General features: G+C 43.3%; 1 protein-coding gene across 1 annotated transcript; it reads left to right on the plus strand.

Moving 5' to 3' along the window:
• The first annotated feature begins 9,258 nt into the window (after nucleotides 1-9,258).
• On the plus strand, nucleotides 9,259-12,152 carry GPR75 (G protein-coupled receptor 75). Its single transcript, XM_073553927.1, has 2 exons — nucleotides 9,259-9,413; nucleotides 9,683-12,152. Exon 2 carries the CDS (start codon nucleotides 9,938-9,940, stop codon nucleotides 11,549-11,551), a length of 1,614 nt encoding a protein of 537 aa, XP_073410028.1. The 5' UTR covers nucleotides 9,259-9,413; nucleotides 9,683-9,937; the 3' UTR covers nucleotides 11,552-12,152.
• The last annotated feature ends 1,676 nt before the right edge of the window (nucleotides 12,153-13,828 follow it).

Genomic DNA, 13,828 nt, shown 5'->3' on the forward strand with positions numbered 1-13,828 from the left:
GCGAGCAGTGATCGCCAAGGGGAGATAGATATAGACCATTGTAGCTAGTAAGTGACCGAGTAGGAGTCCCAAAGCAACTATGTAGAGTCAAATTTGTCAATCTTACTATTAACCTAGGCTGTGAGGTTTTATAAGTTCCTAATTTCCAAAATACTGGTGTACAGATCAAAAAGGACAGTGTGGAAGTCTGTTTCCACTGTCTTGCAATGGCTGCTGATAAGTAAAAGACGTTTTGCAGCATGAATACTTATGGGATGTAATGTCAAGAGGTATGGTAAGCAGTCTATGGGGATTTCCTAATCAAGGACATTCTGATAAGGGTATCAACATCACCCCAAAATGGCTGAATGATCGGAAAATAAAAAAATACGTGGATTCCACAGATCTATTACATCTCCAAGAAACAGTGGTTATAGCTGAATTACATTTCTAAAGTAGTTCACATACATGATACCACTGCATAAGCAACTTATACAGTTCTCCTTGTAAGTAGAGCAGGTGGAAGTCTTGACTGCTCCTTTTCCGATCATTCCCCAGGTGTCATCGGAGGAGAGCGGCCTAGAAATTATTCCTTACATTTATTCATGCAAAAAAAAAACCCTGTTTGGGAGAGAAGAACAGACAAATCGCGGCGCCCTAAGTGTGTAAACACAATATTGTAGTCTTTAAAGGGTTCACAGTTTTATGCACTCACCTGATAGAAGACTAATATAGCTTTAGATTGTGTATCCTCAAAAATCCTTCCTTCTGGGATACTTCTCAGTAGACTGGGCTTGCAGCTTGCCTCGGGTGGATCCAAGTGAAAGAGCCAGGTTCAGGCTCACACAAGATGAGTAAATCAAGAAAGGCACATCCAGCCCATGAACGGCAGCGTTTCCCAGGACTCACATCCAAAGATGATATTCCATATTTTTTTATTTCATAGGTTAAAAAAGCGATACAACGCGTTTCAGATACAGTGTATATCCTTCATCAGGTATCATAAAAACACAATACAAATCCTAATAGTATAAAATTCAGTTACACTTATGTATAATAGCAACCTTTTATCCCAGTCTCAGAAACTTGATTTAGGGTGTGGACCAAGTTCAGGAACACACCCACTGATTGATCCAACCTTGACAACATAGATGCAAGAAGGAAAGAAAAAAAAAAACCCAGAGAAAAAAAAAGGCAACGTTCAAACTCTCTCTATGATATCATTCAATCGATTTGGATATAATGTTCCCAGACGATATATCCAAAACGTTTCTTTCCGGTTTAAAAGAGCATTCCTATTTGCAACAGCAGAGGGTATCTGCTCCACTGGAGTTACTTTTAAGTTAAAAATTTTGTTATGTTTAATTAGCAGATGCCTTGAGAGAATATGCTTTAAAAAGCCATTTTTTGCTCCATTTCTGTGACCATTAATGCGGGACCGCAGTGTCTGCACAGTGCGTCCCACATATTGCAAACCGCAACTGCATGTGATGACATATACCACAAAATCACTGTTACAGCTGAGTCTTTGTGAAATCGCAAAGACCTCACCAGTACTATTACATTTGATAGTTTTAGCCCCGTGATCTAGGATCCCACGGGTACAACATTTTTTAGAGGTGCATTTAAAAACTCCGGTTCCTTGAGAAACACCACATAAAATTTGATCCGTACTTTTTTTTTATAGTTTTTTCCTTTTGAATCCAACTGTTTTTTTTAATTTACTGGGGGCCACCAAATTTTTCAAAGTTTTCCCCCTTCTATATGTAATCCCTGGTTTATCAGGGAAATGTTTTCCCAAAACAGGGTCACGCTTCAAGATATACCAATATTTTGAAAGCACAGTTCTTATTACTTTATTTCCCCTATTGAATGTGGTCACAAAATTCAATTTCCAGCGATCATCACTTTTTTCTTTACCAATGGTCAAATTATCCCCCTTCTTATTTTTTCCTTTTAAACATTCCTCCTGTGTTTTTACTTTGTTATCCCTATATGCACTAATTATCAAGTTTTTTGGGTATCTTTTTTCCTTAAATTTTCTTTTTAGAATTTTAGACTGAGCTACATAATCAGATTCTCTCGTACAATTCTTTCTTATACGAAAAAATTGGCTGTGGGGTATATTAACCTTCCATTTCTTCTAATGTGCACTGTTAAAATCTAAAAAGCCGTTTGAATCCACCTTTTTGAAGTGGGTTTTTGTAATAATTTTTTTCCCACTATGGCTGATCTCTAGATCAAGAAACACCATTTTTTCTTTATTAATTTGTGATGTAAAGGTAATCCCCCAGGTGTTATTATTGAGCTCCTTTATTAACTGTGCCGCTTCCTCCACTGTCCCCTTCCATATAATAATCAGATCATCAATGAAGCGCTTATAAAGCCTTATTTTGTCATTGAAAACAGGCTTAGTGAGTGACGATGAGGACTCGAATCGCCCCATGAATAAGTTTGCGTATATGTTATATACTGTATATGTTGTATATGTCATCACATGCAGTTGCGGTTTGCAATATGTGGGACGCACTGTGCAGACACTGCGGTCCCGCATTAATGGTCACAGAAATCGAGCAAAAAACTGCTTTTTAAAACATATTCTCTCAAGGCATCTACTAATTAAACATAACAAAATTTTTAACATAAAAGTAACTCCGGTGGAGCAGATCCCCTCTGGTGTTGCAAATAGGAATGCTCTTTTAAACCGGAAAGAAACGTTTTGGATATATTGTCTGGGAACATTATATCCAAATGGATTGAATGATATCATAGAGAGAGTTTTTGAACGTTGCCTTTTTTTTTTTTTCTTGCCTTCTTGCATCTATGTTGTCAAGGTTGGATCAATCAGTGGGTGTGTTCCTGAACTTGGTCCACACCCTAAATCAAGTTTCTGAGACTGGGATAAAAGGTTGCTACTATATATAAGTGTAACTGAATTTTATACTATTAGGATTTGCACTGTGTTTTTATGATACCTGATGAAGGATATACACTGTATCCGAAACGCATTGTATCTCTTTTTTAACCTATGAAATTAAAAAATATGGAATATCATCTTTGGATGTGAGTCCTGGGAAGCGCTGCCTTTTATGGGCTGGATGTGCCTTTCTTGATTTACATTTATTCATGTAATTGTATCAAGTATGACATTCTAGGGTTGGAATTAGGGATGAGCGAGCCCAAATGGTAAAGTTATGGGTCCGTACCGAACCAGGACTTTTTAAAGTACTTCCAGTTTCCTGTCCGGGTGCGCCAGACGAATAAAGCTTGTTGAAAGGCTGCAACACAGCCAATCAACAAGCTTTTAGACGGTAGACACTGCCAGAGCCATAAAGCCCAGCCAAGTATTGGCATGGCTGTGATTGGCCAGGGCAACACGGGACCGAGCCTGTATAATGTTCGGGTCACAAGCGCTACCGCTATTCTGCTCTTATTAGTTTAGGGACAGGATGCAGCTGTAGTGAGGGACAAAAACTGACTGCAGACTGTGCAAAAAAAGTTGCTGTGTGTACTCTGCAACACACATCTGTGGGAGTACTGTGCCAAAAGCCACTGTGTTTACTCTGGAACCCATATCTCTGGGAGTACTGTGCCAAAAGTCACTGTGTATACTCTGCAACCCCACCTGTGGGAAATCTGTGCCTTTAAGATGCTGTGAGTACTCTGCAACCTGCCTATGAGTACTGTGCCTTTAGGCTTCTGTGTGTACTCTGCAACCTCACCTGTGAGAGTGCTGTGCCTTTAAGACGCTGTGTACTCTGCAACCCCACCTGTGAGAGTGCTATGCCTTTATGATGGTGTGTCCTCTGCAACACGTCCTGTGAGAATACTGTGCCTTTAAGCAGCTGTGTGTACTCTGCACTCCTGCCTGTGGGAGTACTGTTCCTTTAAGTCGCTGTGTGTACTCTTCACCCCAGCCTGTGTGTACCGTTACTGTAAGCAACTGTGTGTACTCTGCATCCCCGCTTGTGGGAGTACTGTGCCTTTAAGCCACTGTGTATACTATGCACCTTCCGCCTGTGGGAGTACTGTTCCTGTAAGCCGCTGTGTGTTTTCTAGTAGTGTTGCAAATAAATCGCATAATCTCTCTCATTACCATTTCTAGGCCAAATAAATAATTTTTTGGGGCTGCTGTGTGTTTTCCAAAACTACTCTGTGTACTCTGCACCCATGTCTGTGATCGTACTGTGAGCACCCAAAAGTTGTTCTAATCTGCAATTGTGTTGGTGGAACTCATGTGCTTCTAAACAAAATGTTCTAATCTTATGAACCCATGTATCTGATAGTACTGTGCAGCAAAACAAATTATTCTACTATTATGCATCCATGTCTGTCATATTACTGTGTGTACAAACACATTTTTCTAACCTTATGCACCCATGTCTGTGATAGTACTGTGCCAAAAATCTGCTATGTGTACTCTGCACTCATATCTGTGGGAGTACTATGCCATAAAATCCTCTGTGTGTATTCTGCACTCATATCGATGGGAGTACTATACCAAAAAGACTCAGTGTGCATTCTGCAACCCTGCCTATGGGAGTACTGTGCCAGAAACCACTTTGTGTGCTCTGCAACCCCACCTCTGTGCCGCATGCTCTGTGGGTGCAATTTTTAATCAGCTTTTGTGGGGTTTCTCTGTCCCACGGTAATGTTGTGAACAAAATCTTGTGTGCACTGTACAATGTTTATGTTCTGGGTAACTTCTTCGGCCCAAGTACCACTGTACTAATGGTGAGGGGCAGAACTAATAGAGGTGGTTTGAGATGGGATTGCAGAGAATGCCTCCAGTTCCTTCGCTTTGTATTACACTAGATCTCCTCTTAATCATGGCCCCAGTTCCAATAAACAAGAAAGTAGAAACATAGTACAATTACATTATCCATAGCTGACTAATCTGACATTGGTGCCTGCTTTGAACAATAATTTTTTAAGAGAAACCCTTCAGGCCATGTGGCTGCTCTACTGTACGCTATTGAAGGTAAAAGTTTGGCTCTGTGGGGGAGCTGTGAAAATGCGACACTGGTCAGACCCTGAGGCAGAGAAGTCAGTACCAAGAAAGCATGTGGAATACCAGGGGAAGACAAAGGCATAAGTCAGGTCACAGTTCAGGGTCAAAATACCAAGAGATAGCGGGTCAACTAAATGGACAAGACAAAAGGATAGTTAGACCAAAAGTCAGAAATCAGCACAGCAGAAACAGGCAAAAAGTCACCAGGAAGCACAAACTAAATCTGGCAGAGATCAGAGGCAGAAGCTCAATTAAGTAGCTGGGATCTCCAGACAGAACACTTGGAGCAAGTCCCGCACCTTCCAGTCGCAGCTTGGACAGCAGGGAGGTTGATCAAAGTACTGACAGCTTAGCACACTCACAACAACAATGGACGGCAGAGCCGTCAATCAAAATAATGACAACTCAGTGTGATCCAGATTCCATGGGGCAACAAAACAGTCAATCACTAAGAGGAGGAATCCTGACAGAAAACATGCTCTGTGGGTGAAATTTGTAATAAGATTCTACGTGGGTACTCTGCCTGCCCCATGCTCTGTGGGTGAAATTTGGAAGATGTTTCGGTAGGGGTACTCTGCCTCATGCTCTGTGGGTGAAATTTGTAAGCAGCTTCTGTAGGGTACTCTGCACCATACTCTGTGGGGGAAATCTGGAAGATGCTTCTGTAGGGCTACTCTGCCCCATGTTCTAAGGATGACATTTGCAAGCACCTTCAATTTATAATATGTATACATAATATTTACAGTATGGAGATCATTACTAAATTATACATTTCTCTCTGAGCCTGGGCTAAAAAGAAAAAATGGAAATTCAAAAACCAAAAAGAACAACAAATCATGAAACACATGTGCTAAAACTGATTCATAAGGGCAAAATAGTACATTATAATATTGTAGAAAGGGCAGAACAGTAATTATAGCTGTGCCCTATAGTAAATGGTTAGGTCCTCCTATCACGGTAAGAACAGATCAGGAACCTGCTGATCAAATATAGTTCCTGATTTACCATATGAAATGCTGTCTAACTCTTCAAATAACAAAAGTCTGGCCCTAAACACACCTAGCCCTAAAGGTATGTTCACACTACATCTTTTTCTGTCATTTTCAAGTGTCTTTGGAAAAAGCACTGTTACAGCTCCCTGCAACACCTGACTGGAAGCAAGTAGCTAAAGGGAGAACATGTCTTAATTTTCTCCCTGTAGCCACTCTTCCAGTTAATCAGCCTAAAGCTATGTTCAAATATCCAGTAATCATCCAATAGAATGGATCCACCAGCAATTCATTGCCAAAAAAAGTTGTGCAGACAAAACTTTTTTAACCCAATTAAAAAAACTGGTTTCAACTGAATCTGGGTTTTTTTTTAACATTGAAATCTATGGAAAACGGATCCATTAATTAGCCATCCGTTTTCTTCCATATGAAACTGATCCAATAAGCAGAAAATGGATCCATTTCAAATTAAAGAAAAACAGATGCCTAATTAATGGAACAGTCTTCCATACATTTCAATATAAAAAAACGGATCCAGTTGAAATAATTTTTATTTAACTGGATTAAAAAGTTGTGTCTGCACAACTTTCTTCACTTATGAGCCACTTCCCGCTTTCACTATGGGAACCCTTTAATGTACAGACCAAGAGGTTCAAAATCCCTATCAAGACATTCCCTATCATACAGACCCAAGGGGTTGACTTTAGCCAATAAGTTGTCCCTAAACGTTAAATGCAGTGCCACCCCTCTGTCGGAGCGCTCAGTCCAGTAAGTTCAATTTAAAGGGATCTTGTCATGTTGAAAATATCTGCGCTTAAGGGGGGATGTAATAGAGCAGATCATGGAGCTGATAAGATTGATCTTCATCTTTTGCAAGAAGTGTTTCAGTAAAACTTGCATTTTACACACTGAAATCCCAGGTCTTTGTATGTATATGAGTCCAATGGGTGGTTCTACTCAGTGACTGATGGTCTTTCCTGTATGACTAAGCATGCAGCGATATCTGCCAATCACTAGTAGGACCGCCCACTGGACTCGTGTGTATTCAAACGGCAGGGATTTCAATGAATATATTATGCTGAATTAACTGAATCTTTTCCTCTAACCTGGATCGTGATCCGCTCACTTCCAGATGGGGAGAGCAGGTCAGGTGACAATATATGTCGGGACGTGTGTGCAATCGGCAGGTATTCATTAAAGTGTTGTCCTGAACTTCATGCTGCTTCTCACTGCAGCAATTGTCTGGCAGTCAGTTCTAGTCCATTCAGTAACATAGACAAAGATTGGATCAGTTTGGCATATGTTTGACCACCGCTCTCTTCAGACTCATCACTCCATTGTTACTAGAGAGAAATAAGATGTTTGAGAAGAACTGAATGATCATAGGGTCCCAGCTGTGAGACCCCAAGTGACTAGGCATTTGGCACCAAGGCTATCACCCCTGTTCATATTTGTATACACACTCCTTAATGGCGTTGTCCACTACTAGAACAACCCCTTCTCGATCTGAATATTTGCCCACGTTAAAATAAAAACACTTATACTCACCTCCTATTCCAGGATCGTTCCAGGGGTGTCGGCACCCGCATTCCCATGGCTCACGTGAGGTTGTTATGTCAAGTGATCCCTACACCAAATCGGCACTGACGGCACTGTCCCGGACTTCGGCCAGCAACAGATCTCACTTGAGCCATGGGAACGTGAATGTCAACACCGCTGGATCGGCGCCGGTGAGTACAGGTATTTTTATTTTAGCGAAGGAAAACATTTAGATCGAGAAGGGTTTATCCTAGTAGTGGATGACCCTTTTAACAATGAAGTTGAAACACCAAAAAGGAAAAGTCATGAAATTCTGTAAATCCTGGGAATGATAGACATGTTAATTTTCAAAGCATCTCAAATTATTCAATATCCGGTATGATTCCCACACGCAAAAATACACGCACTTGCACACCTTGGCTTGTTATCAATGGGGTTATTAACAGTTGTCTGAGGACTGTACTGCCACACTGAGTGAATTTGAGCATGAAAATCATCAAGATCTGCTGCTGGCAGCTCCATTTGCAATTGCCAACCAATAGGAAACAAGTACAGAGATGCTGCAGGCCATGTTATCATGTTGAGGCCATGCAGGCTGCTCACAGTAGCACGGGCAACATGTGACCTAGTGTCGTCATGAAAATTGACCCTTAAAGACACGGCCATACCACAGGTTCCACAGTTGGATGTCCCGCACAAAGCCTAAAGCTTCAAATAATGTCTACACAAACCATTAAAATGAATTTGACCAACACAACGTCCAGCTATAGGTGCGCCACTGACCCCACACCACTGCTCTCAAAGGCTATTATGGTGCAGGGCAAGAAAGCAATGGAGACTGGAATGGAGGTCTATGCTTTTGAGCGATGAGTCCCACTTTTGTCTGCCAGTAATTGGTTTGGGGTCTACTTAGCCAACACCATGAAGAGCCCTTCACAAGGGAACTGTTTTCAATATGACAATGCATGATACTGCGCACATCCCACTTTGGTCTGGGATGCAATGATAGCCAGAGATTGGTCTGGAGACCACCATGAAGGGACCTTCACAAGGAAACGTCACACCGGTCCTACTGCTGGGACTATGATGTGGGGTGGCATAGTGTATGGTGGCTGGACCTCCCTAGCCTTCATCCCAGGTACACTAACAGCCCGGTGTTACATCCATTTGGTCTTGGATCCAGTGGTGCGGCCATATCCCTGGAGCCGGTTTTCCACACCCGCCAGGACACGTTACTTGTGACACTGTGAGCAGCCCCCAGGGCCTAAACTTCCTGCCGAGGCCGCAGCGTCTCCGGACCGGTCTCCAATCAAGCACATCTAGGACGTCATCGGTCGGCAATTGCAAGTGACCTTGTCTACCGATCCTGTGATTTACAGAATTCCACGAGTTTCTGGCGTAGTAATTGTAATATTGAGCAGGAATTCCTATACATCATAGTCAAATTTCAATGTATTCATGGCCATCACCCACACTTACTGATATGTATATTTTGTCGGTGTGTTTGTGGGGCTGATGGTCATCAATACATTGCATTGTTACAGAGATGCATATACATTGCTGTGACTGCCAGCTGCTGACCCGTCTATAAGATACAACACATAGGACCCCCGCATGGTATAACAGTAGGGGCCATTGTTTCTTTTGATCTATCTCCTGATCATCATCAGCTCTGCCTTCTTCCAACCAATCAGCGACCTCCTCTTATAGCCCTCATTCATGGATGCCGATGAGACGCGGCCAGCTATTGGCAGGGTGCCTTGACATTGGCAATTGGTTGCGAGTGGGGAGCGGGGCTGCGCTGGCTGCAGCGGGCAATGTAGTGCACGGTCCTCCGGTCTCCGGTACGTTGCATCCATCGGTCATCCAGCGGCGGACAACGGCACTACCGCCAGGTATGAAGGCTGCCCGCATGACGTATCGCCCATAGAGCGCCATGTTCCGGCAGCTTCCCTGCAGAGCCTCATCCCGTCATGGATCAGTGCAGCTATTTGGCTGCAGATGGGTAATGGGCCCTGCAACTAGAGGGAGGCTGCTGCTGCTGATGGTGGTGATGATCGTGGTGGAGGAGGGGGCATGTGATGCAGGGGAGGACTGACTCCAGCCTGGTGCTGATGATGGGGGTTGTTGTGATGTTGTGATAAAATGGAGTCTTGTGTTGTAGGTGACATGGAAATCCTGCAGCAGCCGGAGCATTGCATGTGAGGAGGAGCGGTATACAGTATATACTCCTGCCATGGCTCGGTGCATCCTGCGTGGATTTGTGCCCGACCGGCACCTGCACATCGGCATTCATCCTGGCCTGCAGTGAGGCTCCTACAAGACGCTGCCTCCTTCATGCACTTTCCTGGGAGAGGGGACCTTCTCCTCCGGGGCTACACCGGCACCGTCGCCCTCCTGGATCACGTCAGTATTAATCATGAATTTATCTGACAGAATGACAGATTTTGCAGATCAAACCCGATATGATTACGTCAACAGCACCTCGGTGTCTCACGTCGGCAACGGCACGCTGAGGGACATCCAGCAGATCATCCACACCGCCACGCTGGTCACCTGCACCTTCCTGCTGGTCATTATCTTCTGCCTAGGATCCTATGGGAACTTAGTGGTGTTTTTATCTTTTTTCGATCCCGCCTTTAGGAAGTTTCGGACAAACTTTGACTTCATGATCCTGAACTTGTCCTTCTGCGACCTGTTTATCTGTTGCATTTCTGCTCCCATGTTTGCTTTCGTCTTGTTTTTCGACACCGGCAGTAACGTTCCTGACGCTTTTTGCTTTACTTTTCATCTCACCAGTTCCGGATTTATTATTATGTCTTTAAAAACGGTGGCCGTGATCGCGCTTCACCGACTGCGGATGGTTCTGGGGCAGCAGCCCAACCGGACAGCCTCCTTCCCCTGCACTTTAATGCTCACGGTTCTCCTGTGGACCACCAGCTTTACCCTCGCCACATTGGCTACACTGAGGACACGAAAGTCACGGATCTGCCTGCCTATGTACAGCTTGATTAGCGGAGAGGGGAAAATTATCCTGTATTTGTATGTGATAGATTTTACCTTCTGTGTTGCTGTGGTGTCAGCCTCCTACATCATGATTGCCCAGGCATTGAGAAAAAATGCCCAGGTGAGGAAATGTCCTATCATCACCGTGGACACTACCAGGCCTCAACCCTTCATCGCCCCCGGAGTGGACGGGGTACAGTGTGCCGTCCCAGCGTTATACCGGAACCAGAACTACAATAAACTTCAGCACGTCCAGACTCACGCCTACACAAAAAAACTGAGCCAAATGCCAGTGCCGGCCAGCAGACTCCAGCTGGTGTCGGCTGTCAACCTGTCCACCGCCAAGGACTCCAAAGCCGTGGTGACGTGTGTAGTCATCGTATTGTCCGTCCTCATCTGCTGCCTACCGCTGGGCATTTCTTTGGTGCAAGATGTGTTGACGAACAGCAGCAGCTTCATCCTGTACCAGTTTGAGCTTTGTGGGTTCACACTGATCTTTTTGAAGTCGGGACTGAACCCATTCATCTACTCCCGTAACAGCGCCGGCTTGAGGAGGAGAGTGCTGTGGTGCATCCAATACGTCGCCCTTGGCTTTCTATGCTGCAAACAAAAAACGAGACTGCGTGCCATGGGCAAAGGCAGCTTGGAAGTAAACCGAAATAAGTCCTCTCACCACGAAACCAATTCTGCTTACATGCTGTCGCCAAAACCCCCCAAGAAGTTTGTTGACCAAGCTTGCGGCCCAAGCCATTCAAAAGACAGCATCCTGAGCCCTAAGGGGTCAGGGGGGCACCAGCACTACGCCCAAAGCAGTTCCACTCCGATTAATACCCGCATAGAACCCTACTACAGTATCTATAACAGTAGCCCATCCCAAGAAATAAGTACCCCCAACAGCCTGCAACCCGTTAACTCCACGTTCGGATTTGCCAAATCCTATATCGCCATGCATTATCACACCACAAATGACTTAATGCAAGAGTGCGAGACCACGTCTGCCAAGCAGATACCCGTGCCATCTGTCTGACGGCCAGCCTACTGGAATATGCATCTTATTAAACTTGCCATAAAGATTTAGGTTTACAATTTACAGTTTCATAAGTATTAGGACTAATGTACGAAAAGATATTTTTCATAAAACGTTAAAACTTCCCGATAACAAGAAGAGCTGCTCTTTTTTTTTTTTTATTGTTTAGCTTGCATTTTTGGATCCTCCGACCATTTCTCATTTTTATAAGTCTATGATCTGAGCACTGTTATCGGATGCGATTTTAGTCCTCGTCACACAACATATACAATACATTCACATTATTATCCCCGGATCTTCTGCGTTATCGGGGTGTTGGGGCGTCACTGGCATCATTCCGGATGGTTTTTGGAGTAGGAGGTGAATAGACATTTGGGAAAGTGACCTTCGGTGTTTGATAGATAGAATGAGTTTTTTTTATTATTAATATGTATTTTTGTACTAGATGTAAAATATGTTTAATTGTGAGCAAACATTTTTGGGGGAAAGTTTTGTAAGAAGATAGTAATGATTTTAAATATTTGCGGCAGTCTCATCATTGTGGAAAAAAAAATTGTATTCTGTTATCTTGCTCATGATTAAACAGATGCAATACTGCAAATTAATCATCCGCCTTTTTATGCGACTCGTAGCAACAAATGTTGGAATTAAAGTAATTCTCCAGCAATTCTTTTTTGCACATATTGTACTAACTCACCAGCAATATTGTATTTCTGCTCAGTTACATCCTTATAGGCTATAGCCACCTTTCACATGGAAAAAATGATTTTTTACAAATTAGTGGTTACATTTAGTTAATAAGATTGCACTAAGTTTCAGTCCGCAATCTTCATTTATTCCTTTTCTAGACCTCCTGATATGCAGTTTGCGGACTGATCCAAGTTTCTGATTTTTCCTCTTGTAGGAGCGTCTTTCTCAGTAATATAGGCTGGATGTCAGCTCTGTGTGTATTCAGGCTGCTGTTATCTTCAATTGCTGTCACGTATCAGAACAGCTCCAATATGGCACTTATTTTATCTTCATTTCCTTTCTTCTTTGTCTATACCTTGTTTTGTCTGCCCTCCCTGAGATACTTTCTCCCCTTTCCACTGCAAATCTTTGTACAAACCCCTCTCCTTGCCTCCTGCTATCTTAAAGGCCAGTTTCACACGTCAGTGGCTCCGGTACGTGTAGTGACAGTTTTCTCACGTACCAGATACACTGACACACATAGACACATTCTAATGAATGTGTCTATGCAGATGTCGGCGTGTTTTCACGGACCGTGTGCAAAATACGCTGACATGTCCGTTTTTGTGCAACAGCACGGATCCATACAAGTCAATGGGTCCGTTTAAACACGTACTGCACCCGGATGGCGTCCGTGTGCGTTTTTAGGAGTCATAGGGTTAACATTGAAACCCATTTTTTCAATACACGGACAGCATACGGATCACACACGGATGGTACACACGGACATACGGATAGCACACGGATGGCCTATGTATCCACATGGACAGCTCCAGTACCGGAATTATCTGGACGTGTGAAACCGCCCTAACACAGAGAGAAGGGAGCAGTTAACAGGAGCTCTGGTGGATTTGTAGTCTTTTTTTTTGCAGATCTCTTCTCAGACACTGAGGTAGCAAAATACAAGAATATTTTTATGACGTTACTCACCTTTGTTCTCAGGAATCAAATAAAGTGTTTAAACAATTCTGAGCCGGTGTACATGGCCTTTAGATATTGAACCCTGTCAAACTCATTATATGGCTGTGTCATATAATCTCCCATCTGGCAACCAGACAATGTAAGGGCTAACGTGTAGGGAATTGTTTTTTAGTAGCTGGTATGTTGTAGCCTGACTTTCTGCTTACAACAATAAGTATAAAAATCATGTGAGTTTTGGATCGCCATTATTTGTTCTTGCACTCAAAGTGACAAAACAGTTCCTAAAGCTCAGATGGTGGGTGCAGCACTATATATTGTGGGGGTTTGGCCATACAATGGGTCAGTGATAATGTTCAATACTTGAGGCAAAGATTTTTGGGATTACTCTTGGGGGAAATCTAATCAAAGTTATCAGGCAAAATCGTAACGAGTCAGTAAATGACTGTTCACCCTCCAAAAATCAGACAAGCTCTCCTGCCCTGTCCCTTCAGTGTTTGGTAGCGGGTGGCATTTGGCTTTGCTCTTCTTTACAAACAGTATATAGGCAGAAAACATAGGCTTCAATTCTGTGCAGACAAGCCAGTTACAGTGCATTCTGGGAAGTGACGTTCCTGAACCTATTGTGCC

The sequence above is a fragment of the Dendrobates tinctorius genome, unplaced genomic scaffold (assembly GCF_039654945.1).
Source record: "Dendrobates tinctorius isolate UK_male_01 unplaced genomic scaffold, ASM3965494v1 ptg000203l, whole genome shotgun sequence".
NCBI lineage: Eukaryota > Metazoa > Chordata > Amphibia > Anura > Dendrobatidae > Dendrobates > Dendrobates tinctorius.

Coding starts and splice junctions, on each gene's coding strand:
- GPR75 (XM_073553927.1), top strand. CDS start 9,938: ATGAATTTATCTGACAGAATGACAGATTTTGCAGATCAAACCCGATAT.